Raw genomic sequence first — 27680 nt, 5'->3', positions numbered from 1 at the left:
CATGGCAGGTAAATGCAGATAAACAAAACACAGAGATGAGTCAACCACAGGGTGTGTACAGAAGAGGGGGGCCGGCAGTCTGACTGTAACAGCCAGGACGATTGAGAAAAGAGAAAGTTTAGTTCAGCTGTTTGAGTATGTTTTTACTTTGTTACTCCAAACTGTTCCAGGGAAGGGAGGAGAAGTTCATAGTTTACAATACATTTGCACAATGCGTTTTATTTATGGGATTTGTGTGTGATTCAAAACCCTTTTCTTTAAAGACATTTCATTGATGACTCACTCCCCCAGTCAGTCAGAGCAGCTGGATTACTCAATTCCCAGCCCAGTTCCCAGGTACTGAGAGAGTTACAGAAATCAGACGAAAGGTTGATCAGTGTGTGTGTGTGTGTGTGTGTGTGTGTGTGTGTGTGTGTGTGCGTGCGTCAGTCAAAGAAAGTGATTGCATCAGTGAGCAAGAGTGACATCCTTTGTTCTGCGTCAGGAGCCAGATGTCCGACTGTCAGTCTGTGGTAATCCCTGAAACTGCACTACATGACATGTGCACACCCAAAGGTTACAAAAACATACAAATAAAATACTCTAAAGCTAAAATGATCATTACCCAGTACACACAGAAATAGACGCCTATGGAGGAGGAGGTAGCAGCAGATATGGACGAGTATGAGACAACGGGCCCCTGGACACATGTAAAAGGCCCTCAGAGTGAAATAAGACTAATAAGGAAATATTCTAGTTTTATATGTTATATGGGCTGTACATAAACAAGTATTTATTCCTTTTGTTTGCCAAAAAGTAAATTCACAGACCAATAAATGCACAGTGAGTTCCTTATGTTTGGAGTCAGTTATATCCTTGTTATTTGGGTTTAAACGTGCACACTTCAGGTGAATAGAGTAAATGTTTAGTTAATAAGCGTCACCATGAAACTTGTATTACATGTTTTCTGAAATACTATGTTTAAATAAGCAAATTAGGCATTATCTCTTCAAATATGCACTAATTTGCCCCAATTTCCAGAGGAGAAATGTGAACACTGGATAAAACCAGGTTCAGAATTCTTGTTTCATTTTGTCGACAGATTAGAGTCAAAGGTCTTTATTTATTTATTTTGGATATCTCTTTTTATCACTCCATGAATCGGATTATTCTGGCAACGACAATGTTAGAAAGACAGAACGAAAGAGGAAAAAGAAAGAAAGAGTAGAAAGAAAGAAAGAAAGAAAGAAAGAGGAAAAAGAAAGAAAGAACATTGAGGAAAAATAAAGAAAGAAAGAGGGGAAAGAAAGAAAGAAACAGGGGAAAGAAAGAAATAGGAAAAAGAAAGGAAGAAAGAAAGAAAGAGAGGAGAAAAAGAAAGGAAGAGAGGAAACAGAAAGAAAGAAAAAGCAAAAAGAAACAAAGATAAAAAAGAAACAAAGAGGAAAAAGAAAGAGAGAGGAAAATAAATTAAGAAAGAAAGGAAAAAGACTAATAAAAAAGAAAGAAAGAAAGACAGAAAGAAAGAAAGAAAGAAAGAAAGAAAGAGGAAAAGCGAAGGAAACAGGCTGTAAAGAGTTGTGGTGATGGAGGTGCAGATGAAGGTGTGAGGGAACAGAATCTTGATTTGACGTCTGGATTTATTTGTTTGCTGAACTTTAACGCTGAACCGAACTTTTCTGGTGACAAAGCTGAGTTCATGTATCCGCTGCTGCGACGGTCGCCGCTCTTCTGGAAAGGTTCTCCAGCAGATTTGGATCAAGCTGCGGGATTAATTCTCATTCAGCCACAAGCAGTGAAGCATAAATAGCATCTACGCAGACAAGTCCTTTCACATCAGCCAGGGGAAACATATGGACTGGGATTTGTGAATGGGGGCACACTCAAGCTGAAACAGGAAAGGTGCCATGATGTTGAGTACAAAACACTCAAATGTGTTTTTTAAAATGATCTAAACAGCCAAACTCATTGTAATTAACACCGTTAATGAAATAGAGGCAGACTAAGATGTGTGTGTGTGTTATTAAAATGAAATCTTTCGTAGATACAGTACATCAAAATCATGCTTGCAACTGAAAATCCTGACTCAAATGCACACCAAGTTGCCAGTTTATGAGGTGCACCTTTACAACAATGTTGCAATATTCCTGTCTTCATGAGGGTTATAACACTGTGACAGGTGACTTGGCTGGGAACCGTAGGACCCTGTTTGGAGTGTGGACTGGTGGCTGGAGAGGTGCCAGTTCATCTCCTGGGCACTGCTGAGGTGCTGTTGAGCAAGGCACCGAACCCCCAACTGCTCGGGGCGCCGGTCACTGGCAGCCCCCTCGCTCTAACATCTCTCCTTAATTGCATGTATAGGTCCTGTTTGTGCATGTGTGTATTTCGGGCCTGTGTGTGTAACATGATTAATAATAAGAGTGAAAAAATTCAATTTCCCCGTTGCGGGATAAATAAAGTAATTCTTCTTCTTCTATGCAGTTTTGAGAGCTGTTGCATAACTTTATGGTCATTTTGTCTGCAGTTTGTGCTGCTGTTGATTTGCATTATTCTAATGTTGAAGAAACAGAGAAAAGGAGAGGTATCCTTTTATATCTGTATCTGTGTGTCATTATGATAAAAGTTTAATTCTACAAATAAAAGTACACACGTTTGAGTTCTTCCTGAATGAATTTCAAACACCTGATATTAATACATAAGAGCTGCGTCTGATGAGTAAACATGTTGGCAGAACAAACACCGTGTGAGCTGGGTGTGCCGGCTGCAGTCCGCAGTGCCAGAAATACAAGTCAGTTGAGTTTTTAATGTGTTCAAAGGAGTGCTGCAGGGGAAGTGCTGATTGAGCAAGAGGGGCGTTGATATCACGCTGCCCCCCTGTGGCGACGCACAGAAAATACTGCACGCTCGTGTAAAGGTTTGAATCAATGTCAGGGGGAAGATGGTTGTACAGATTACAGTGTATGTTACGGTAAAATAGAGTGCAGTCAAACACTGAGCTCAGTCGTACATTTAAAAACATTGGATCATTATGATGGATTATTTGGATCCATGCTTGATTAAATTCATTAATTTTGTATTTTCACCATCTGTGTCGTGCAGCGGCTACACGGAGTCGGATCATTGCAGGGAATAAGGAGAAAAAACTCAGACGTCACTCATCTGGAAACTCAAAATACCTTTATTCTTTTCACTCACTTTTCTTTATTCATTGCTCTTTTGCTCTCCTTTTTTTTTTTTTTTTTTACAAAACACTGTAGTTTTACCTCCTCGGGCCTCCAGAAATTCTTCAAATGGAATAATTTGAGAAGTACAAAAAAAAATCCCTCCCTGACTGAACTGATCAAAATGTGTAGACGAAGAAAAAGAAACGTCTTCATATTTAGGAGACAAAAGCTAAAGAAAATGTTGGGTTGTATGCTCCACAAACAAGAAAAGAAAAGACAGACAACATCATTTATTAGCATTATTAAAACAGGTAGAGTAAACTGTTATATAAGGACGGGGCGTTTCACAAGTTAATAAAGGAAAGACAGCACGAAGAAGAAACGGTACATTACCACAGACCGCTGCTGCTTAAATTATATTATAACACTGTAACACTGCATCACAAACATCAGGCAATACACGCGCTCTCCTTAGTGTTATTAACACATGACAAGTATATATACAATTTATACATGCATAAAAACATCATGACCTCACAGAAATATTTTACAACATACCGTATGTATAAAAGATTCATATGAAGTGTTGTGTGATAAATAAAGAGCGTCTGACTGAGAGACGCTAACTTATTGTGTATGAAAAATGAGCGTTGATGGATTAGGGATATTAAAAACAAGTATTTTCTAGTCTAGAATATAAAGATCTTGTTGTGTTATAATCATAAGGAAAAGGAGCTGATGCATAGAGACACATAATAAAAAAAATAATCCCATTAGAGGCTGATGTTGCTTGTTGGCTGGACTCCTAGTATACTCCAGGGCTGTTACGGATCCCACAACAGAGCACCATGGTGAAGATCATCTCGAAGATCTTAATGGGACAGAGCGACTTAATTCAATACGCTTTTATCACAGCCGATACAACATCTGTGTGAAATATTAAAACTTTAACTCACCATGATGACAGCAACCACCAAGGCAGCCAGACCAATCAGGTAGAGCTTCTCCGAGAACAGCTCGATCAGTTTATCGTGACAGCTCTGGGAGGAGGCAGAAACAAAAGACGTTAGGCACGCCGCTGTGATGAATGAAACGTTTTTTACACCTCGCACTGTTCACAGTCTTTACTGGATCACGTGTGACGGAGAGCTGCGTCTGCTGTCAAAACAAGGGGCTGAATATCAGCTGCTACTGACCACACAACTCTGAATAATTCATTATGTAATTTGGGATCTATTAGGAGGAGTTGAAAGGGATACAATTCCTTATCGAATTGTTATCTCAAGACACTTTACATACAGAGTGACCACGCCAGGCAAGTTTATCCACCGTATATAGCACATTTCAACAACAAGGCATTTCAAAGAGCTTTACACAAAACATTAAAGAGCATTTAAATACCAGTAAAACAGTCAATAAAGGGCCAAAATCAATCAAAACGAGCTCAAATTGAATAAGACATGTATAACATACTAGAGGAAAAGTGACAGTGCAGCTAAGGAGGTAAATAATTATTTTATTTAATAAAAAGCAGTGGAGTACCTATAGGTAGAAAACCATCCAAGCCAGTGTATTGTTTTGATCCAGTGTTTGCGTTATTTTTTATTTATATATATATATTACTGTAGGATTCAATACCCATATTAAATATGGTATGGTTATGAACGGTTCTCTTCTAATGGTGCACATCTGTGATTGTTAATAATAAGTGTATCCTTTGGGAAATGCACATCGTTTTGGACAACTAACAATCCGTTTGTGACAATCTTGAGGCAAAGTTTTCACTTGTTGTGTCTGACACTGGGACAAAATATTGATATTTTGGAGTTAATAACCCAACAGTTACATAAAAACACAACAGTAACGCTGGGTCGAAACACCCCATGGTACTGGGGAAAGTGACTCCAGTACTACATGGTTATTCAAACCCTAGATTTTTATTGTGTAGTAAAGTTTTTGGGAAATTAATTGAGAAATGGAAAAACTAAATCAGTGAGCAATGTCTGTTTTTGGCTTATTTGATTTAAAACATTGTCTGCAATGTCCCAATACACCCTGAGATGTTAAAGTGTTATCTATTACAGTATAAACTAATTCATATTGTTTCATAGGTGTATATTGTAATATTGGCCGCATTAATACTGGTTAAAATTAATTCAACTGTAACTAAAGTTGAAATCAATAAAGTCTATTAATGAAAGCAGTTATCGGCGTACAATTTCCCTTCTTACATCTGCTCCCCTTTTCTTTCTTACCCCAGCTTCACATTCAGCTGTATTTGTTTATTAGTTGGTTCGTTGTTATGATCAATCAATCAAGTCTGCAAAGTTCAACATGTAATTTCATAAAACCTGAAATTTATATTGTCCCTCTTTCTAAAGATGCTAATAAATAGTCTATTTCCTGTCCATTCAGCCATCAACATATATTTTAAGGGTATTGCATTGATTGTGGATTTTAGTAAGATTCTGTGTTTACCTGAGATTTCAGAAAATCTTCTGGAGACTTTCTGGGACACAAGGTGCCGGTGACTTGTTTGAAGAGAGGGGTGTCATCTCCTTTACCACAGCAGTCGAGCTGACACCCAGAAACAAGAGGTCAATATAGATTTCAAAGATGATCAAAATCGATTTATATCAGTTACACACACACATAAACAACTGTGAAGTGGTTCTGCATCATGACGTACCGTAGTGTGGAAAACGTCCAGCACCTTGATGGCAGAGTCTTTACTGGGAGACCCCGAGACGTCCACAGCTTTGATGTACGCCGAGTCGTAGAAGTTGATCAGTTCTTTGGAGATCTGTGTTTCAGAGGCACAAAGGCAGAGCAGGTTCACTGGAGCAGCGGCGTAATATCAATGCAAGCATCCAACATTCAGTGGCGGGCTTGTGTTTGTGTTGCTTACTGTGTCCCTGTTCATGAAACCCCACATCGCTGCAGCCACTTCACAGGCAAAAAGGATCACCAAAAAGAAGAAGAACTGGAGAAAGGAAAAAAAAAATCAGTATCTATAAAGTATCGTAATTGACTACATTCACACAGAAAAAGAGTTCCTGCTGGAAGTAACACAAAGAGAGATACTCACTGTCCCCAACAGGCACTGGGATTCTTGAATGGCGCCGTAACAACCGAGGAAACCCACGAGCATCATCACGGCCCCGACAGCTATCAGTATGTACACACCTGCAAACACAGAGAAGACAGGAATCAGACTTTAAAGAAATGTAGTTCGTCATGGCGGCGATGTGTCCTCAGCACCACTAGAGGGCAGCAGTGTCAGCGCAGTGTGTTGACTCATTGATCCGCATATTGTTTGCTAATGGACTTCCTGCATGTTTCTCCTGCCTTCCCTGTAGGATGACATGACATTATTGACATCCTGGAGATAAACAGCCCCCAGATCCTGAGAGAGAGAAGCAGGGCTGACTCTGTTCAGCTGGCAGGGCAGGAAATGCCTTCCAGGAGCCCCCGACCCCCCCGCATAACCCCCTCTGCACTGACTCCTGACCCCGAGCATTATCCTTCCTCAGGAAACAGGGGAACAGACACACACATTAAACTGATATAGAGTCTAAAAAAATGTATACTGAGAGCATGAGCAATGTATTACTAAGCTTTAAAAAATCAATTTGTGGCCATTATCCAAAGTGATGACAAAAATAAGACGTTTAATGGCAAACACAAGGTTGCAACAGGCTCCGGTGCAGGTCGTCATGCAGCAGGAAAAAGTCAATGAATAGCAATAAAGCTCCAGTTACTGCAGAGCTCTGGCATATATGTTTAAATGTCCAGGACACAGAGTGAAGGTGAAGAGAAACGTCTATTCTACTGGCTGTAGGGAGAGTTTCATTACCGGCTGAAACAAAACATGGAGCTGCTCTGCTGGCCACATAGAAGAAGTAGGTCTGGGCGAAGTGGCCAAAACTTCAACCAATTTATCATTTAATATCTCCATAACAATATCATGATATAGCATATTTTCTAGAAATTCAGTAGATAAATAGCCTATATTAAAAAAAACGCCTGGTCAAGTCTCTTTTGTGCACTCCTATGTGAATTCAATACATAACACATTACAAAAAATACAGAGTATATTCTCATTTTGTTAAGAACTTAAGTGCAAAATATAAACTCAAAGTATTTCACGTCAGATTTTCTAAAAAACTTGAGTTGGTTTGTGCTTTTTATTACCAGTTTCCATGATTTAATCGTGCATCACATCTCGATATATGATTTCATCACGATACGATTCAGTTGAAAGAAAAGAATTATTACCTAGGTCTAGTTAGACAGTTTTGAGCTGTATGCTATTTTATCTGCCTCTTCTCATGTGTTGAACTCTGAGTGTGAAAGGAGGAGGTGCAGTTTCCTGTTGTGTAAGCGTGATCATTATTTTATCTGTCTGTCAGTTAAACTGATCAATAGGCAACAGGGAGAGGGGGACACTCAGATTACTGCAGGCTGTTGCTTTTCCCACAGATGTTGTGTTTTCTTGTAAACATGTAAAGTTTTGTGTGTAATTTTATGAACTTAAGTGTGTATGTGTTCAGATGTTTAACATAGTGAATGGCTTGTGATTAACCGACTGGTTGTGTTATCTCAGCCTGACGTGCTCTTATTTAATGTGTTTTAGTGTTATGTCTCATCTCGATGCAGCAATTTCCCTTTCTCCAAGTTAATTTTCTTCAGATGGAGACAATAAAGTAACTTTAACTTTAAACAGGCCTTAAGGTGAGTTCTTTGTCAGCTGCTGTTTCTCAGGTAAAGATAGATCTTTGCTCCAACTGGAATTTATAAAAACAATAACCTGCATAAAGAAAACTGCCTGAAGACGACAAAGTTTCAGAGAAGCTGCAGTTTGTTTAAGATGATGTTAATTATCTTAAACAAAAAAGACGGCTAAATACATTTACTCAAGTATATTTTGAGCTATATATACTTTACTGGATAGTTATAAAAACACTAGATGGGGCCTCTCATCATCAGAGGTATCGGAGGATGTTTGCAGTCCCATAAAGTGGAGATTTCCCCTCTTTTACTTTTATGATTTCATTGAAATAATCGAGACTCAAAAGGGTCAAAGGATCCAATATTTCACAGACAACAAAAAAAAATTTGGAAAGGCCAAACTATGAATATAAATTTGTATTAAGGCACTTTCATTCCCAACTTAGGGTTGTAAACCCTAAAATAAACTACCTGATTGTACATGAAGTAGTGAATCTTACGTAAGTAAAATTATGTGCATACACTACCGCTTTCAGGTAGGCGGTCAGGGAGCACTCTGGTTTTTTTTTATTATAATAACTCACGCACAAACAAAACACACACTGCATCTGAAGGCCTTGAACACCTCTTGCTGTACCTTACATATCACGCACAATCCCCATTCCTCATACTCACATTTACCAACTCTCTTTCTCCGAGTGTCTCAACTCAACGACCCCCCCCCCCCCCTTCTGCTCTCTTTCTCTTTCAGGTTTTTGTTGTACTGAGAAACGGCTACCAGGGCCAGTAACCCAGCAATGCGGCAAAGCAGGCATTATTTCCACCGCCTACCATTACTATGACAACACCCTTTGAGGTTTGAAGGCTATTGAGACTTCGAGGGAGACAGGCAGTGTTATACCGCCAGGGTAGTTCATTTATTTCTTGTCTCGCAGTGTAATCTCCAGAGGGAGAAAAAAAGGGAAGTGAAGACCAGCTAAAAGCCCCACTTGGAGTCTTCTCATCCAGTATGTCATGTTCACACTGTCGGAGCATGACACCAATAAACTGAGACGAACCCAATCATACTGTGAGTCAATGGATAAATGATGAGATGAGGATTCATCTTTAAAATGAACCCATGTAAACATTTCCTCCTGTCATCTTGTCAACAGAAAGAGTTAAAAGGGCGGACTTGCATCGTGTCTTGTAGCAGTTGACCTCCTGCAGTGGATATACTAAGTTAAAGTTACACACTATGTTCTCAGCCCAAAGTACAGTAGCTTCAAAGATATTCACAATTCAGAGATAACTAAATAGCGTGCTGTAAATACTTGAAGTGTCACTTATCAGCTGTTTTATGGAATAGATCGACACTTTTGGAAATTTTACGAGTAAGAAGAGGAGGTCGATACCATTCTCATGAGCCAATTAGCTTAGCATTGAGACTGGACCTTGGTGTTGTCAAAGGTGCTGCAACAAAATCCGCCTACCTCAAGAACTCACAACTTGCCATTTTTCAATTTGTTTTTAGTTGTAGAGATTAAACCAATAAGACGTTATGTATTATTTAGAGGTGCTGATAGGTGAATTTTGTTACCTTTGGATGGAGCCAGGCGAGCTGTTTCCCCTGCTAAGCTGTAGCTTTATATTTACCACACACACATTAGAGCGATATCGATTTAACTCTCATTAAGAAAGCGAATAAGCACATTTCCCCAAAACACTGAACTACTCATTTATACTGTATGTCAGTTAAAGTGTCATTTCAAAGAGTAGGAATCAGTTGAAGTGTTAGTTGACGGGCAGAAAGTCAAAGCAGTTTAACTTCCAGAGAGAATCGGAGATACTGAACAAACTGTACGTCTTTGGTTTTGACTTTGATAAACAGTTTTATTACCATTATTTATTGATATTTTCATGTGGAAGATGTTTGACATTTGCTGTTTAGGCAACGCAGTTAAAGTATCAACAGAGCAGGTTTCAGTAGCTGAGAGGCTTCAGAGGAATGGTTTGTCTTTGTGTACAATCAAATACACAGTTTTATATCAAATCCTTCCTCCTCCTTCCACAGCCTGCTTACACACACTTCCAGTTACGAATGATGCAGAAAAGCCATTTAGGTCAAGGCTCTGCATTATACATACAGGGTACAACAAACTGAAACATCTTGTGTAACAAAATCTGTCACACTTACTGTATCTCCTACAGCATCAGAGGCTGGAGCACTAACAGAACCAGACTACAGACAACTGCCATCAATTATGACTTCAGGCGCTGGTTAAGAGGCAGGAGAATGTGTATTTTCAGACTTACATAAATACCACTTTGGTGTGCCAACATGCTAAAAACATCCAGTCCAAACTCTAATTTGAAGGCTAATGTGCAGATGTACAAGGTTATTTGAATTATGCAAGGGCGTATGTTCAAGGGAGGGTGAAAAAAAAAGACACAGCCCCTTGATCTCCCTTGGGTGGGCCTCTCTTGCCGCCCTGCCTTCAAAATCACGAGTGTGCCTTTCCTCTATAAAAAGCACAGGCTCTGTATACTTACTGAGGAGTAAGTATGGGAGTGCAGCAGCAGCCCAAATGTAAATGAATGGGCTCTCTAGAGTTCACCACCACAACAAGCCGAGACGACAGACCTTTGAAATGTTTAAATCATATCATGTATTGTAGGTTTCGGGGCCAATCTGTGGGTTGGTGAGGGTAGCGGAGGAGACATGATTTATGACTTTAGTTCAATCAGTGAGCAAAACCAGAGGCACATATTCCTGATCTTGTGCCACACCTTTACAAAGACAGACAGAGAGCATGCTGCACTGCATTAATAAATAAAAAATCCTGAAAATTCCTAAGGATGAAATACTTTAAAATGCCAGCAGCAGAAGGCACGCGATGGCTTTATTTGTGCACCGTGCTCACGGACCATTCCGACGCCACAAATGTCTCAACATCTGTCTGAAGCATCTGGCCTCTCTCCTGAAAGAACCTGGAGGCATAAACATATATATGTTTATCCGTCTTAGAGAACATCACCTACAGCGTGTGGTCATCGGTTTCAGTAAAAACACTGAGGTGTAAACACCGACTGTGCAGCTCTTAAGTCATATTGCGGATATACGCAGGTCCTGTTTCCTAGTCTTTTCTTTGAGGTCACATCGCTTCTACTATTTCTGGACTCACATGGTTCCAGCTGAGCGTCAAAGACAGGTATTTCTCTGAATTAGTTCACTTTCATCACTCTGTTAACAGTGAGTTTCCTGTCATGTGGAGAACAAGGTACAACAAGAGAAACATCGAGGAGTATGAGGGGAAGAATAACTGGAGGAGGTATTATGGTATGCTTGTGAGGAAATATGTGGACCGCAAGATGATGACCAAGCAACTTACAGGAGGAGACTAAATTAACAAGAACACAATATAGTAGCCCTGAAATAGATACTTATTCATAAGTCTATAATAAATCTCTGTTCAGAGGTGATGACATTCATGGTATTTTCTTACACCTATAGTTTGTTTTATTGTAGTAGCTGAATGTACAATTACCAGCCATGACAGCAACTCTGTGTCTGTGTGTGTGTGTGTGTGTGTGTGTGTGTGTGTGTGTGTGTGTGTGTGTGTGTGTGTGTGTGTGTAAAATGTGGTACTGGAGACACCTACTGTAGCGAGAACTAACACAGAGGCTTTTTTGAGTATTTTGCCAGGTGTTTGTATTTTGTAAGTCTGCCACAACCTTGCAAGGTACCATAAGAAAACTTTACAGGTTTGTAGTTGAGATCAAAATGAAGGCAGAGTATGAAAATGGGTGTGATACGAGGAATGGAGATGGAAGAAAAATGGTCTCTAGTATTGTAAGATGCATTTGTTATTTTGTCCACCGTGTGTGCCAAAAATGAGGCCACAACGCTCAGTGGACAGCATCAACTGTTGACAGTTTTCCCAACTTAAAAATGAATCCAGTGGTGTAATGCTGAAAGCGTTGAAAAAAACATATTTAAGTCCACTTTAAAAAAAATGTATTGTAAAGCTCTACTTCTTGATGGTGTATACTCACTGATATAGAAGGTGCCCGGTGCCTGGTGGCCTTCGAACTGGAGTATGAGAAGGTTACTGGTTTGACTGTCATGGCGGAGCCACAGGGCGACTCCTAAGATCACACCTCCGGCCAACTGCAACAAAAAAGAAAAAAGGTTTCAATCATTTTCTGTCATGTTCCTTTACTTTGGTGAAACCTTGGGGAGGATCAGAGCAATTTCAAGAGAGAGATGTTAACATGAATATTAAAACAAACCTGTAGTTATCAATTTTAAAGACTTTTTATAAAAGACCCATCAAAAGAGAGTGCACAAAGCCCAACTCTCCTAAAATCAAAAAAGTGTGTGTGTGTGTGTGTGTGTGTGTGTGTGTGTGTGTGTGTGTGTGTGTGTGTGTGTGTCCGCTATGAGGCTGTGAACTGTCCGCTGTCCTTTCAGGGAAGTGACAAAAGGACATCCTGACACCTCAGTGACCTACGGCACAGACCATGTCCTCACTACATTGTTTAAAGTCAACTCAAGAACTTTGTTGTTCAACTTTATCTCCCTTGATCTCTCCTCTATTCTCTATCAAATAAAGCAGAAATATCCTGATAGAAGTATTATTATGTTAAAGCCGATGGAGCCCAACTACTGAAGGATGGGTGAAATGTATTGTTCATATGTGGATGCTCTTTTTCTTTATGTCAGTGTTTATATTAAGATATCTGCACTTTTAGTGCCATGACTGCACTCTATTGTTCTCCAAGGAACAGGAAACTCAATCCTCGACATGAAAAATGGCAAAACGAGGAAGAGAGGGCTCAGAGTTTTCACAATGACAAGCACAACTGAAAAACCAACAGAGGAAACACTCCATCAAGTGTGGCGTGTCCAGGATGTGGTGACTTGTCTAAAAAAAGACGTCTGTTCTGGAAATTCACAAACAAGCAGTGATCAGTGATGACTTATTATTACAAAGACCATGAGTGAACATGTAAAGTGGAGGAAGGTGCAGGAAGTCTAATGTGATGTAATAAAGTTTAGTATACTGACAGCTGCATCAGAAACTACTGTGGCAAGAACCTATATTACTGAAAAAACTTAGAAGTATAACTGAATAACAAGGCGGACTTCAATTTGAGCGTGAATGTAAAACTAATGAAAAATGAAAACTGCGCCATCGGATGAGATGTTTCCCGAATTTTTGAAAGGATCAAAGGCAGCAAATGCTACCGTCTGGTGACCAGGTAGGAACAAAGGAAATGTCAGTGGGGAAACCGCTCTTCCCTCCCCCATTAACTAACTCCATTAGCGCCGTTCAATCTCCCCTTTAATGTGTAAAACCTGTTCCAGATTTAACACACATATATCATCCAATACTGAGGGAAAGTGAGTTTTACATCAGAAACAACTTCAGATATCAAACCTTCCACCCTGGAGTATTTGATTCATAGAGCATGAGTTAATTCAATGAAACGACTGATTTAAAGCTGGTTAATGTGAAAGGCATGCTGGGTTATCCTCTGCTCCTCTCAGCCACTTTGCACTAGTGCTTGGCCAAGCAGAAAACAACTGTTGAAGAGTATTTCTACTCCTGCCTGAACATGGTTTAGTTTGCTGTGCCTCTTCTACTGATGCTGCTCTTCTGTCAAAGACAGAGCAGCATAATTAATACAGCAGGGCGGGAAACACCAGGATTTATCATGTATTACCTTTAAACCCTAATCGGAACAGATGTCTTAACATGCAGCCGCTTAAGAAAGTTTGAAGAAAGCATAAGTTACTCAAACATCAAAGGCGAAAACACAAAAGCAACTTTAGAGTAAAATATGTTTAACTCACCCAGAAAATAAAATTAAAGAAAAATAACATATATTTAATGCATTTCGTGCAGCCTGCCACAGCCATGTTGCCAGTTTTTATCAGCTCGTCCCGTTGGCCAAATCAAACACTATGAGAGGTCAGTGTACTTTCCCTGATCACACAGTCTCTGCCAGACTTTATTCAGGCCAGTTGGGGTATAAGCGCCTCTATGCTGCAAACTCCTCCTTTATAATCAGTGAGTGAAAACCGAGACGGAGCACTGCCCACCAAGAGAAGAGGACAGGAGGAGAAGAAGAAGAAGGCTGAGGGAACAACGTGCTCCCCATCCACACAAGTGATCACACAGTCCCACTTTGTTCCTCTGCAAGTTTAAAAAAGGGTTATGGTCGGATGAAATGTAGGACAGAAACTCCCATGTTTTTTCCTGTGGAAAAGGAGAAAGAAAGAAAGGAAGTAGCATACAACCCCAAACTGTGTTTTAATAATAAAACCTGTTTTAGAAGTAAAAACCTGCATCACAATATCGTGGCAAAACATCATAACCTGCAGTCTACATGTGTGGCTTTTCTTCTGTGAAGTTTTATTATATGATAAATCTGCAAAATAAGCTATCAACCAAAGTTAAGAAAAGTGAACACTCGCTCTTAAATTTTATGGTCTATTCCATATTTCTAATCTGTGGACACTACCTTGTAAGATCTCGCGTTAATTAACGAGCAGGCTACAAAATAAAAGGGAGAAACAAATACCTAATTTGCAGTGAGCGATGGCGCCCCCTGCTGCCTCTGCGGGCACATTAAACACAGGTGGAGGCTATAAGTGTCTTACAGATCAAGTGCGGCACTCAAGAGTTGCGCAAAAACAAAAATAATTCTCTTTCAACTCTTTGTCTGGAAATATCTCCAGTCGGTGCAGCGACACACGTGTGCAGACTGTCAACAGCTGTCTGGATCTTTCATCCGTCAAGCACGGAGCTATATGAAAGTATATGATCAGACTCGCTCTTTTTTTTTGGATGGTATGGGCGGATCTGCGCGTTCATGTCTCCAGGGTCACACCTTCTCCGACCAGCTGTGCGTTAAGACGAGTCCCTCCTGACTGTCACAACCGCTGACGCGCAGTAACCACCCCTGCGACGACATTAAGTGAGAAAAATGACCCTTTGAACAGCTTTAATTGGAAAAACTTGGCCGCTTGTTTTTGTTTTTTTTACCAAACGCAGGGTCCACTGGGCATGCTCCATCTGATCTGCTTGGAGAGCTGGGCACGGTGTGAATAACAGGCAGTTTGGGCGTTTTTTGAGGAGGTTTGTCGCTCTTCCATCTCCGATTAACCACGCAGCACAGAAAACAAACTGCATCCTCCTCTCTTCAAATAGGCTGTGGGTGTCTTTCTTCTCAGCAATGCATGGAGGAAAGGGAAAGTTTCTGAGCAGGGGAGCATCTCTGTGCTGAGACAAAGAGCTGCTGTTCGGTGGCGGTGTGTCGTTAAACGCAAAGAGGGAGCGGGCTGAGTGTGAAGGAGGTGAGTCTGCAGGCAGCAACAGAGGAGGGACTCGCTGAAAAGCAGCGCCGAGTCTCCATCGGGTGCTACCGGACAGGCGCTGTCCGCTCAGCACCACCGCAGTCACCTTGCTGTGAAAGTCATAAACCTGCTCAGGACTGATCTGATCAATTACCGCAACTTGGGGGAGTCCCATGAGCTGTGTCTGTTCTGCTGGCGGGGAGGGGAGGTGGGGGGATGTGTCAGCGTTTGTCCTTTTATCTCGACATCTTGGATTTACAGGCGATGTGACGTCCATCCTTAATGTAATGCCATTGGCTTCAATCATTTTTGGATTTCGATTGTATACCCTCCAGTGAGTCTGGCAGCTGCACGCGTTCATGAACCTCCAGTTGCACGACAGGTGCTTTTAGAAAACAGGGTTTAGAGTGAAAGTAGCCTGCGCGTGTCAAGCAGCTCCGATTTCTTTCATAGTTGGGGTGAAACGACAGGTTGTTTTGTGCGCTGCTTCCTTGTTTCCCCTCAGTCTTAATCACTGCGTGTGCATGGTTACACGGGGCGCCTAGACTTACCTTTGCGATGAAGGGAACTTATTGGAGAAATGCCTAAGGGACGCAATGGGCCTGAGCGACGACAAGGATCGCATTGTGATAAACGTGGGAGGGATCAGACATCAGACATACCGCAGCACCCTGCGCACTTTACCTGGCACTCGCTTGTCCTGGTTGGCCGAACCTGATGCACCCAACCACTTTGACTATGATGCCAAGACCGAGGAATTTTTCTTCGACCGCCACCCTGGCGTGTTTGCACACATCCTTAATTACTACAGGACAGGTAAACTGCACTGCCCGGCTGATGTTTGCGGGCCCCTCTACGAGGAGGAGCTGGCCTTCTGGGGCATTGATGAGACAGACGTGGAGCCATGCTGCTGGATGACCTATCGCCAGCACCGGGAGGCAGAGGAGGCCCTTGATAGTTTCGGCGGGGGGGGCCTGTTAGACCTGGTGAACGACGACGCGGAGCCAGATATGGAGCATAACGCCGAGGATGATGTGGATGAAATGACAAGGAGGCTGGCGCATGGAGACACGCACGATGCCAGGAGGGGAAGCCTGTGGACCCGGTGGCAGAGACATGTGTGGGCTCTGTTTGAGGACCCTTACTCCTCTAAATATGCAAGGGTGAGTTTCTTTTAAGTTTAAGATGTTTGTCATGGGTCTTGTTCCTCTAATTGAACTTAGGATCTGAAACCTCATTACAGTTAGAGTTAATAGGGCCACACTAAAAGCACACAAAACTGTTTCATTGCTGATATGAAATGGTCAAACCTGAATAAACAGGCATTTATTGGTGGATGTGTCTGCCTTTGTCCCTTGGTGCAGACACAAAGATTGATAGCTATGGGAGGTTTAAAGAGGCTTTTGATGACCTTGAGATTGCCCTCCCAGGGGTCTCCACAGCAGGGATGGGAGCGTACAGAAGGAGAGGTGGAAAAAAGATCAAGCAAAGAACCATCAAAATCATCACTCTGCTCTATTTGCAGGAGAGAAAAAAGAGTGATTGTGGCTCTCACCAGCTCTTTGGTTAAATTGGTCAGATTCACATTAGGAAATGAGATCTTTGGCACCACCAGGACTTTAGTGGCAGGCCTCCAGACAAAAATTAGGTTGCTGCTGTTCGAAGTGACTTTTTGGTCATTGTTATGGGCACTTTTCCATCTGGGCATAATGCCTCTGGATGGTGACAATTAAATGACTTTACACCTTCTGGTTTTTGGGGGATTTTTTCCACCTCTGCCCCCTACAAAGGCCACTGTGCTGCCCGCTGGTTTAACAGCTGTAGCACTGATTGGTGTAATTAGTCACCAGGCTCAATCCAGCAAGTGTAAACTGTATTGACATGTTCTCACTCTTACAGCAAGCATTAGTGAAAATAGTCAAACTGACACACATGCACACTTCTTTCAAATTTCACTTTCTGCATTTCCCAAAGCAGAAACCTCCTCAGATGTTTCCCACATTTAGCAGTGAAGACAAAGCATAGAGCGAAGATTGACAGACTTCCACAAAGACTGGCAAGAAGATTAATTAGAAGTGAGCCTCAGAGTTAATTACATAGTCTATTCACAGTGGATACATCAGTGGAAAAACTCTTGTCACAGCATATCACTGTAGACCTGTGGTTTGCCAGCAACAGTGAGGATTAGCAAATAAGGAGCAAACAAATGTTCGCCTGTCACCCTCCCTCCAAGCCACACTGTTCCTAACTGTCGCAAAGACGCATAATTTACTGTAAGAGGCGGTCTGATAAGATGCAGCGTTTGCTTAACAGTTTGGAGGGTGGGATGTTCAGAGGGCTGAGTGAGCCAGTGTGTCAGGAGGCATGGAAGTAGCCTGTGAGAATGAGGCTTTATCACACTCTGAAGCGAGCTGCTGGCAGGGACGGGGATGTTTGTTTTCCAATTCTCTTGCTAACTGATGTACATAGGCTGGACAAAATAACAAGGGCACCTGTCAGTTAAGATTATTTTCATCACAGAGCTACCTGACTGTTGTTTTCTTGATTCATTGAATGATGCAAAATGGAAAAATGCCTATCAAAACGTTCCAATTACCATGTCGACATATTTAAGCAACTTGTTTTGTCGTTTTGAAGTTCAGTTTCCAATCATAGAAAACAATAAAAAACCCATATATATTATAAGATACTAACATTGCACCTACTTACTTAGGCCCCTGTATTTCTTAAGGAACACAGGCTGTCGATGAACGCTCTCAATCCTCTCTGGTCTTGTGCCTATTGATCCAGTTACTGCCATGATAGCCCCTCAGCCTGAAACTCGCGTTCTGTGCTTCTTCTTCGGGTGGTTCAAGGTCTTCCTCCTTTTCATTTTTGGGCCATTTTGCAACAAAAAAAAAGATGATCTAAACATCTATTAGACGATGTCAATAAACCTAAAATCTAAAATATCTGTGCATACTTCACTAATGTGGTGTTCCAGGGTTGGATTAACTCACTAGGAAATGAGCTGTGTGAATAACATGGGAGTGATTTAGTTAAACCTATTTAGGAATATGCACCATGTGAATTTAGTATCAGGTAGACAAGACACTCTAAAAAACAAAATCTGAAATTAATGAAATAAGCACAACCCATCCGACAATACATTTTTGGCCTGAAGGTCTGGGATGCAGTTGCCTGCACTGCTCAGTTAGTAGTCCAGCCTTTTGCTAATGATTCCAATCTCTTATTATCTAAAGTTGTAGTTTTAAGTGTGTTTGAATTGTATTGTATTATATTCTAGGGTGCACTTGTTATCTTGTACAGTACATACAGTGGAGGGGGTGGACAAAACAACATTATGCAATCCAATACAACACCACCTGCACTCTACTAATGCCTCAGAACTGCCACACAGCCTCTCTCACACAGTACCAACAAAAGCTTAACCTTATTAGCTTGATAAAGGCACATTTTTAAGTAAGTAAATGCTCCTTTTGTCCACTCTAACTGAACATTTAAAAGATGGACTTTTTTAACTAAATTGAAGGAGAATTTAACAGCATTTCACATGCCATTTTAAAGTGTCTCCATCATCACAACTGGAGTGTGTCCTCTGCTCAGCGTGAGTCGTCTCTCTGAACAAAGAGGACAGCTCTGCCGACAGAACAGAAGTCAGAGTGCTGTTATCTCTGCTAACACAGTCTCCCTCCAGACCGCACACGCTAAGACGGATGGGAAGCAGACATTCATAAGCAGCAGTGATTTCCTCAGCACAATGCGATGAATTGCCAGTGATGAGATGCTACGATGAAGGCCTGTTTTCCATCTCGTGCCTGCCTTAGTGACACACCGTGAATAGACTTGACTGCAAACGCTGTGTTTTCTTTGCTCAGCGTAATATATGTAAGACGTCTTCATGCCCAGACATGCCCCGCTTCTACTAACCTCCTCCCTGATGCTACTCCTCCCAGCTCTTTGACAAATTCGTTTGAGCAGCACTACAGAGCCTCACTGACTCTTATAAAGGCATCTTCATGCATAAACAAACTGCTATTGATCCAATGTTTGTGATTCATACGATGATTAAGTAGCTATCCACTCTTCCTGTCTGAATCTTTGTCCAACAACTCTGATCTATAGATCTCCAGTTCCCATTAAAGAGAAAGCAGTTTTTTTCCCATCCCAACTATGGCAAATGCATACTGTAAACAAGTACAGTATAATCAGAGCAGGATGACATGAGGGCGGGGTTGCAATCAATACCCAGGAGAGAATACTGTATCTGTTACACCCATGTAGTATGCATCAGACAAATCAGAGCCTAAATGTGATCATGTAATCGATACAAGGCTAAAGTACACATTTGCCATTAAGGTAAATATAGGTTTCTTATACACGTCTGTCATCAACTCAAGCCTCTCAATTCCCAAGATGTGATCATCTGGATAGTATGACCTTGTGTAGAGAAAACCTACTGTAGTGAAGGTGCTGAAGGGAATAGCCCCAGCTAATTTTAGTTATGTGGGTTAACGTCCCGTATCCTGCTAATGCCTCTCAGTAATTCTAACGTAGCAAACCCTTGGAAATGCCACAACGACCTTGAGATACAGCAGAGGGAAGAGCATGGCGAGCTTGCATCGATTGTCCCTTTTACAGTGACACTTCTGAATCAAGACACATAGAGAGAAAGCAGAGAGAGAGGAAGGGGGAAGTGAGAGTGTGTCAATGCCACTGTCACTGTCAAAGCAGACGGCACTGTCTCTGATAATAGATTGAATTGCTTTGTGTCGTGCTAAGAATGGCTCCTGGGCGTTGAGCTTGATTACATTGCATGAATTACTGTGCTCCTCTCTGCACCCCCCCCCCCCCCCCCCACCTTCTCCCTCCTCTCTCTCCTTTGTATGTCTTCTGCTGCACCCTGTGTATTTTTCCTGCTCAGTGGGTGGCTCTGGCCTCGCTGTTCTTTATTCTGGTGTCCATCACCACTTTCTGTCTGGAGACCCACGAGGCCTTCAACCCCATCATCAACCGCACTGAGGTGGAGGTGGTGGACAACATCACAGTGGTGCACACCTACCAGGAGACGGAGACTGCGCTCTACCTCACCTACATCGAAGGCGTTTGTGTGGTGTGGTTCACTTTTGAATTTCTAATGCGAATAACTTTCTGTCCGAATAAATGTGACTTCATTCGGAACGCTCTGAACATCATCGACTTTGTGGCCATCCTGCCCTTCTACCTGGAGGTCGGCCTCAGCGGGCTCTCCTCCAAGGCAGCTAAGGATGTTCTGGGTTTCCTGAGAGTTGTCCGCTTTGTGCGGATCCTTCGTATCTTCAAGCTGACCCGTCACTTTGTGGGACTGAGGGTGCTAGGCCACACGTTGAGGGCCAGCACCAACGAGTTCCTGCTCCTCATCATCTTCCTTGCCCTCGGTGTCCTCATCTTTGCTACTATGATCTACTACGCTGAACGGATTGGAGCTAACCCCAACGACCCTCGAGCCAGTGAGCACACACACTTTAAGAACATCCCGATCGGATTCTGGTGGGCTGTGGTGACCATGACAACCCTTGGCTATGGAGACATGTTCCCTCAGACGACCTCCGGTATGCTTGTCGGAGCCCTGTGCGCCCTCGCTGGTGTGCTGACCATCGCCATGCCCGTTCCTGTGATCGTCAACAACTTTGGAATGTATTACTCTCTGGCCATGGCAAAACAGAAACTACCAAAGAAAAAGAACAGGCATATCCCTCGGGCACCCCAACCAGGCTCTCCAAACTTCTGTAAATCAAGCATGAGCTCACAACAACCGAGCCCCATACCCCATGACGACGTTTTCGAGATAAAGTTTGAAGGTAAGAAACAAAGATGATGTATGCTCTGATATACTGTTGTCTCATCACTTCTCTGTCCTCCTGAAGCAGCCACATCACTACTCAGCGGTTTCATTGTTTGTCCGTTCCCACACTTCAATCAGCTAATGACTCAGACATGAGATTAAACAAATGAGGTTCCCACTGAAAACAATCGATAAAATATGTGATGAAAAGCAAATTTTACTCTGGATAGGAGAATAGAGAGATTGAGGCAGACCGTGAGTAATCTCAAGATATTGATTTTGTTCTTCTTAATGCAGTTATTCACTCCTCCGCTCTCTTAAGACTAACTCAAATTCTGTAATAATCATGTATTCGTGATGTTTAGAACATGCAAGTAGATGCAGGAGTCACTTTCCTCTTAAATTCCTCTGGCGGCGTGAGTGCAAAGATAAACTGCCCTTTGAAATAAGTTTGTGGCAAATATAGTATTATTGTAAGAGTTAACCCCAGTGTGCATTCACGTAGAAGTACGTGAAAACTGAAGATATATTAAAAACGTGGTATTTAAATTCTGAAAAAAAAGCTGGTACATGAAACCAGAATTGTTTGTTTGTTTTTCTTTTCTTCATTGTTTTCTTATAAGATCCCAAGCTGAACGGTGAAGCGGCTAACGCAGCGCTGGCCAACGAGGACTGCCCTCATATAGACCAGGCCGTATCTCCGGAGGAAATCTTCAGCCCCAGCGAGAGAGAGCGGCCCTGTTTCCTGGTCACCACTGCTGAACGCCCCAACCACACAGGGGGCAGAGTGAGGAGGGGTACGTACAGTAACAGCCAATCACAGGCCCCTGTAAGACACTGACACCCTGTAGACTATAGACAGGACACGCTCTTTTTCCCCCTCTTTGCTGAGTGTTACACCTCAGTTTACACAGGCACACGCACACACACACAAACGCAACAACAAACCTCTTAATACACACTTTTACAGCAGCTGCTTCTCCTTAATCATCCCTTTGGGAATTGTATATATTCAAAGTTACACTAACATCTGTTAAGGCCAAGCACAAATCAGCACAAATGTCAATTATATTTGTCCACACCTACATAATATATTTTTTGATACCATGCATAATGTAATACCCCTATTTATTTACAAGTAAGAAAGCTATTTTCAAGATTTATACGATCTAGGATGTGTTGTCTTACATGCCGAAGAAAGTATTTATGTGCTACAGTATGTGCGTACCATGTATGTATATTTGTTTTAATGATAAATACCATGCAGGATCCTGACTTATGAGTACATTGCTCTTGACCATAACGGTGCATGAAGTGTCTTGATGATGGGTGCTATCAGTATGGTGAAGGAGCACAACACAAATGGAGGAAGGCAAATGTCAAATAATAAAATTAATGTTATTACCAGCCACATTCTAGTTTACTAATTTTTACACTTTAAAACCAGGGTTTTGATTAGTATTATTTAGTATTAATCTACAAAACATTCCTTTAAGGAAGTCAAGTTAGTCTGTGAGTACAGCCAGTGCATTAACAGTAAACTGTGTGAAGTATGAAATTCTACCTGTAGCTGAGAATACATTCCCTGCCTGAGGTGCCTACCTTTTTTTCGAGTCTTTTGTAGTGTTATACTCCTAACCATTCCAGTACCACCCGGTGCATGCTGTTGTACTCCTGATGCACTCAATGCATGGAGAATAAGAATCTGTCTCAAGTCTGTGTTGACCTGTTTCTTTGGAGACAAAAACAAGAAAGCAACAGGTGTAGTATTACCAGTGAGGAACAACCAAAACATTTGTCTTGGATTCAGTGCTGCAGTGTACTCAGAACGTTCTCTGTTTTTCAACTGAAGGTTATGAAAAGCCTTGGAGCCTTAACAGCATGTCTGGCATGAGCGGGGATGCCTCTGGAGTGTCCTCAGTGTCCGCCCTGCCCTGCAGCCCACCTTGTCTAATGCAGCACTCACATTCCCCCATCCCATCCATTATGTAGCATGGTTGAGTAGCAGACACAATGCCATTGGAAGGCCAGTCCACACTCCTCCTCCTTATCTTACCTGTCAAATTTTGCTTTTACACTTGCCTTCACCTTTTCTTTTTTTCATTTTTGATTTCATTATTTTTCTGGAAAATTGTATCTTAACTGTGTCTGACTCAAGCTTTCCCAAGTGTTCTCCTTGGGTGTTTCACCATATCCTAGACTAGAAAACATTGGCACATGCCACTCTGCATGGGTCACCTCAGTTGCAGACAAAGCACTGTTCTACTTCTACCACAGGCTAACCCCACTCTTTCCCTGTGTTTACATCATTGCCTGTTGCTCTGTTGCTTTTGATCTCACATATTCTTCTGCCAATAACTTTTATCTCATCTGCTTTTTACAATTTTGTGAAAGAAACTTTCATAAGATGTAAGCCCTGCTTATATGAACATTAACAATACATGGCTCTGAAATATATCCACAAGGTACCATTGCCAGCTGTTAAGGGAACTCCTTTTAAGTGCTTTGTACGTTGCAAAGTAGAGACGTTATCATTCTAAAAGTGCAATCCAGACGAGGCTCAATGTTATCTGTGGCCATTGAAAAAAAGAAAAAATTGAACATGATGTCTGATGCAATATGGCGATGATGACAATTCCTATGATACTAGTGATGAATACATTTAATGTCAACAGAACTAAAACTGTTTTGATCATTTGCATGAACTGCATGAGAAATTATGTTCAACAAGAAGCTAACTGTATCGCAGTACCTGTAAGGAAAAAAAAAAAAGTTCTTTATTTCAAAAGCTTCTAAAAGCTTTGTCATTTTTATGCATTTTGAGACAGCTTTACCAGAGACTCAGTCATAGCAGAGATGTTTATGTAGCCGCCATTCTTTGCCTTTCCCCAAATTCATATTTATTTTCTTGTATTCATTTGACTGGGGCCTCCGACTAAAATAGCGTGATTTGTCATAAAGCCAACTAATGCTGTTATGAGCATAAATAGTTTTTATACAAATATATTTACTGGTAGTTATTAGTTTTTAAACAGTATCCGTAATCTGCAGCAACTTCTATCACTGCTGTGATGCCTAAATTAAGGCATGAATTATAAAACAACGGTGCCTTCATAGCTGGTGAGGCAAAGTAAAGGCGAGTAATAAATTTATATATTACATACTCCCAGTGTAGCATAAATACACTTTATACCATGCTCATAACAGTGTAACGAAAGCTTTATTTTATAAGGGGCACCCTGTACCTTTTGCACCACTTTCGCACCCTTAATCACAGTAAATTGGTTATAATTACACCATCCAACACATACGAGGATTTGATACGTAGCTCCAAGCAGAAAAAATAACAGCTGAAAATACTTACTTTATAGTCCACATCTAAAGAACTCTTTTGTATGATAAAGCACAAATTATTAAAGGGGACAGGGGAACTCTGTAGAGCCGAAATATATCGAGTTATCAGAAATGTTGCGATGATTTCAGCAGCATGTATGACTTATTGATTTAAACATCAATACTGTTACACATATTGATGCTGTCCCGATAATTATGCACAATGTTTTCAGGGCACTTTAGCAAATTTTATGTTGACCAATCAGAGATGTTAATTTCTAGAAGATGATACAAAGTATAGCAACTCATCTAAGTTTTGTCTTTATTCTAAATGAGCAGTTCTACGTTTCGAGTCATGTCTCTTGTGGTAATTAATGGAAATTAAATATTTAAGAAAAAAAAACCTTGTGAAGATTTGATGTGAAGCGATGCAGGTGAAAAATATGCTCATGCAATTCAAGTGAAAAAAAAAAAGTACAATGCGACACAGCATGGGATGTGTGTCTACTTGGGGAAAGGTAAATGCATGTATTTTCCATTTATGCAACAGAAAAGTATTCAAATAAAATATGTAAATATAAGTCCATGCATGAAATAAATTTTATACACAACAAGTGTTTAGCCTCTGTTTTCTTCAACGGCACATGCATACATACATCTTTCCTTTCCAACTGGTGCTTTGAACTGCTGTTTGACCCTCTGTTTACCCGTGTCCGGGTCAAAGAGAGCTTAACAAATGAGGTGACTGTGAGAGCATGAAGCAAAGTATACAAACGCATGACAATGACCGACCTACTGTACATCAACCTGTAAAACACAGCATGACCGGGCATGTTTATTAACCAACTTAGAGTCTAACCTTTGCACACAGACAGTACATCGTTGTCTGATGCCTTGGCTAAGCATGGGAAATACATGGTAAACCTGTCGTTTACCATGAGAAACTAACGGAGCACATTTTCTTTACTCTCCAAGCTAGTGTCATGTCTCATCACCCGCAGAGGTATCCATCATCGCCATCACTTCCACCATTCTACATAATTTGTGTAATAATTTATTTTTGTTATTGTTTTTTTATATGTTTATAGAGACCCAGCGACAGCACCGGAGCAGACAACCAACAGAGTCAGTTTGTGTTATGAACCATGGTGTCCCAACAACTATGTGTATGACCCATAACGGCCCATCACCCACCTGATAGTGCTGTATTTGTTGTGTGTATTACTTAGTCTTTTTAAATGGATGTGACAGTGACAACCTGTACATCACAAACTCAGCATAGATGTAGCACTGAGGAAGTTTTTTTTGTCAAGCCTTATGTAGCTCAGTATCTGTGACTGGTCACTGTGTTGTAATTTGTGTGCCTATTTTTGGTGTGTGCCAGTGCTGTAAATACGCTTTTTCTGTGTGCTGAAGTTGTGTGTACCAATGTTTCTGAGTGATCATCAAATATCTGTGTGCTTCTTCTGTCGAAAGAAAAAAAAATGTTGCTCCGATTTTCAAATCACCCAGCCAAAAACGTGTCACGTATCATGTCAGTGAGACTAAACAGATGGAAAAAAAAATCATTAACTTTGCACTGTCATCATCACATCTTTGTAGACTTTTGCACTGTTTTGCACCAGTGCACTTTTACACATACCTTTGATATGTTTTCAGGCATCAAAGATATAACATCCACAAAAAAAGAAAAAAAGGTCATGCTTTATTTAAAAAAATAAATAAATAAATCACCACTCTTACCTTGTATTAATGAGGCATTAAATGCCAAAGTATGCTGTTAAGAATTGGTAAATAATTGTTTGGTTAATCAAATGTTATATAGGGTTATTCAGAATGCAAGGAATAATAGATATATAAAATTTATTAAAGATGTACTCCATAAGATTTTCCTCTATTTAATTGTCTTTTAAGTTACCATCTATCAAAGAGTGACTTAAAACAGTTGTGATTGATCATATAACCCACTGATGAAAGCCCTTCTACTTGCCTTTTTGCTGAGTATTACAATATCTGTGTCTGGGGAGACATTCCCGCACTAGTTGTAAATAAGCCGTCATGTTAGTGACGCTGCTGACAGCGGTTGGTCTGCAGGCTGAGATTGTCACTTACAGTTATGCTGCATTCACTTGTAATCGTACATTGCGATCTTCCAACTTCTGAGTCAGGCTTGTAGTAAGGTGAGAAGAGTAATAGTAACATGTGTGTGTGGATCATAGACTGTATAAAAAGGTATGGATTCAACATATGGGAACGGACCGGAAGTACAAAGGTTAATGTGTGTCAATAAAGTTTACAAAAGAGCAACAACAAAAAAAAGTCAACACAGTGACCGAAAAATTGACAAGATGGAGGCTCTGAACAAACAGGCTCACCTGCAGTTACATCTTACTGCCAAAGAGGCCGCTAGAGACAACATATCCCAATTCTTATGGAGTACAACTTTAAATGTTGACATGTCTTTGTATGTAGCTTCACTTTACTGAACAAAGACAGATTCTATATGAAACACATCAACTCACATCACAGCTCAGACATTCAGAATTATTCTGTAGTACATTTTAATTGACAATCCTGTAGAAATGGATTCTTTTTATTTTCTCAACATGCAAATTGGTATTATTAACCAATGCCAAAACATTACATATCTACTGGACAAGTGCCTCTGTTATGCAAATTCATCTTACTTAACCAACATGATGAATTATTGTATATTTTATTTGATATTAGTCATCAGTCACCAGCCATTGAAATCAAGCATCAGATCACTACTCAAAAAGCACAAAGATACAATTAGGACCCCCCAGGCGGATCAGCTTCTAAAGGCAAGCAATGAGCATTCCTAATTAAAAACATGAAGGGGAGCCATTGAGTTTATTGTGTGTAAAAGTTAGTGAAAAGGGACCATCTTTTTAACAAACAACTGCAAACACACTGCCAACAACCTACTGAGATCTGTGTGCAGTCAGGTACTGAAGATCTGAATCTGCCAACAGAGCTGAGAACAAATGGGGGACAGTGTGCTGGACACGGACCAAAAAGAGCAGCTGTTATTAAACATAATCAGTAACACAATTAAGAGGCAACTAATGTGCCGTGAGACTTGAGACTGTGTGTTTTTAACACCGTGCATTTTGTGGTTAGTTATCTCAACAAGGTGATCAGTGATCTTTTGATTGGTTTGTTGTTTCAGGATTTTGTGTCTTTTTGACCAATACAGTTCAGGCTTGTACAAGAATTAGTGATAAATAAAAAAAACACAGAAATGATCAATTTTCAACGAGTGCTGATTTATTTTTTCAAA

At 41.0% G+C, this 27680-nt stretch overlaps 2 protein-coding genes across 3 annotated transcripts; one reads left to right on the top strand and one right to left on the bottom strand.

The window, feature by feature from the left end:
• Positions 1-3206: 3206 nt before the first annotated feature.
• On the bottom strand, positions 3207-13871 carry LOC310949402 (CD81 antigen-like). The gene is made up of 8 exons (XM_083916855.1): positions 13714-13871; positions 11910-12024; positions 6232-6329; positions 6052-6126; positions 5833-5946; positions 5622-5720; positions 4100-4183; positions 3207-4014 (listed from the first exon to the last, which is right to left on the bottom strand). Exons 1-8 carry the CDS (start codon positions 13777-13779, stop codon positions 3949-3951), a joined length of 717 nt encoding a protein of 238 aa, XP_083772981.1. The 5' UTR covers positions 13780-13871; the 3' UTR covers positions 3207-3948.
• A 937-nt stretch (positions 13872-14808) lies between these two features.
• On the top strand, positions 14809-27597 carry kcnc1b (potassium voltage-gated channel, Shaw-related subfamily, member 1b). 2 transcript variants are annotated; one of them, XM_083916853.1, is made up of 4 exons: positions 14809-16382; positions 20144-21059; positions 21667-21840; positions 25465-27597. In XM_083916853.1, exons 1-4 carry the CDS (start codon positions 15816-15818, stop codon positions 25572-25574), a joined length of 1767 nt encoding a protein of 588 aa, XP_083772979.1. In that variant the 5' UTR covers positions 14809-15815; the 3' UTR covers positions 25575-27597. The 2 variants fall into 2 exon arrangements, with proteins under 2 accessions (XP_083772979.1, XP_083772980.1); XM_083916854.1 differs by lacking the exon at positions 25465-27597 and adding an exon at positions 22896-23513.
• Positions 27598-27680: the final 83 nt, after the last annotated feature.

Source organism: Echiichthys vipera, assembly GCF_963691815.1.
Source record: "Echiichthys vipera genome assembly, chromosome: 7".
NCBI classification, from domain to species: domain Eukaryota; kingdom Metazoa; phylum Chordata; class Actinopteri; order Perciformes; family Trachinidae; genus Echiichthys; species Echiichthys vipera.
The sequence above is the reverse complement of the archived record's forward strand: the minus strand, read 5'-3'. Positions and strand labels throughout refer to the sequence as shown.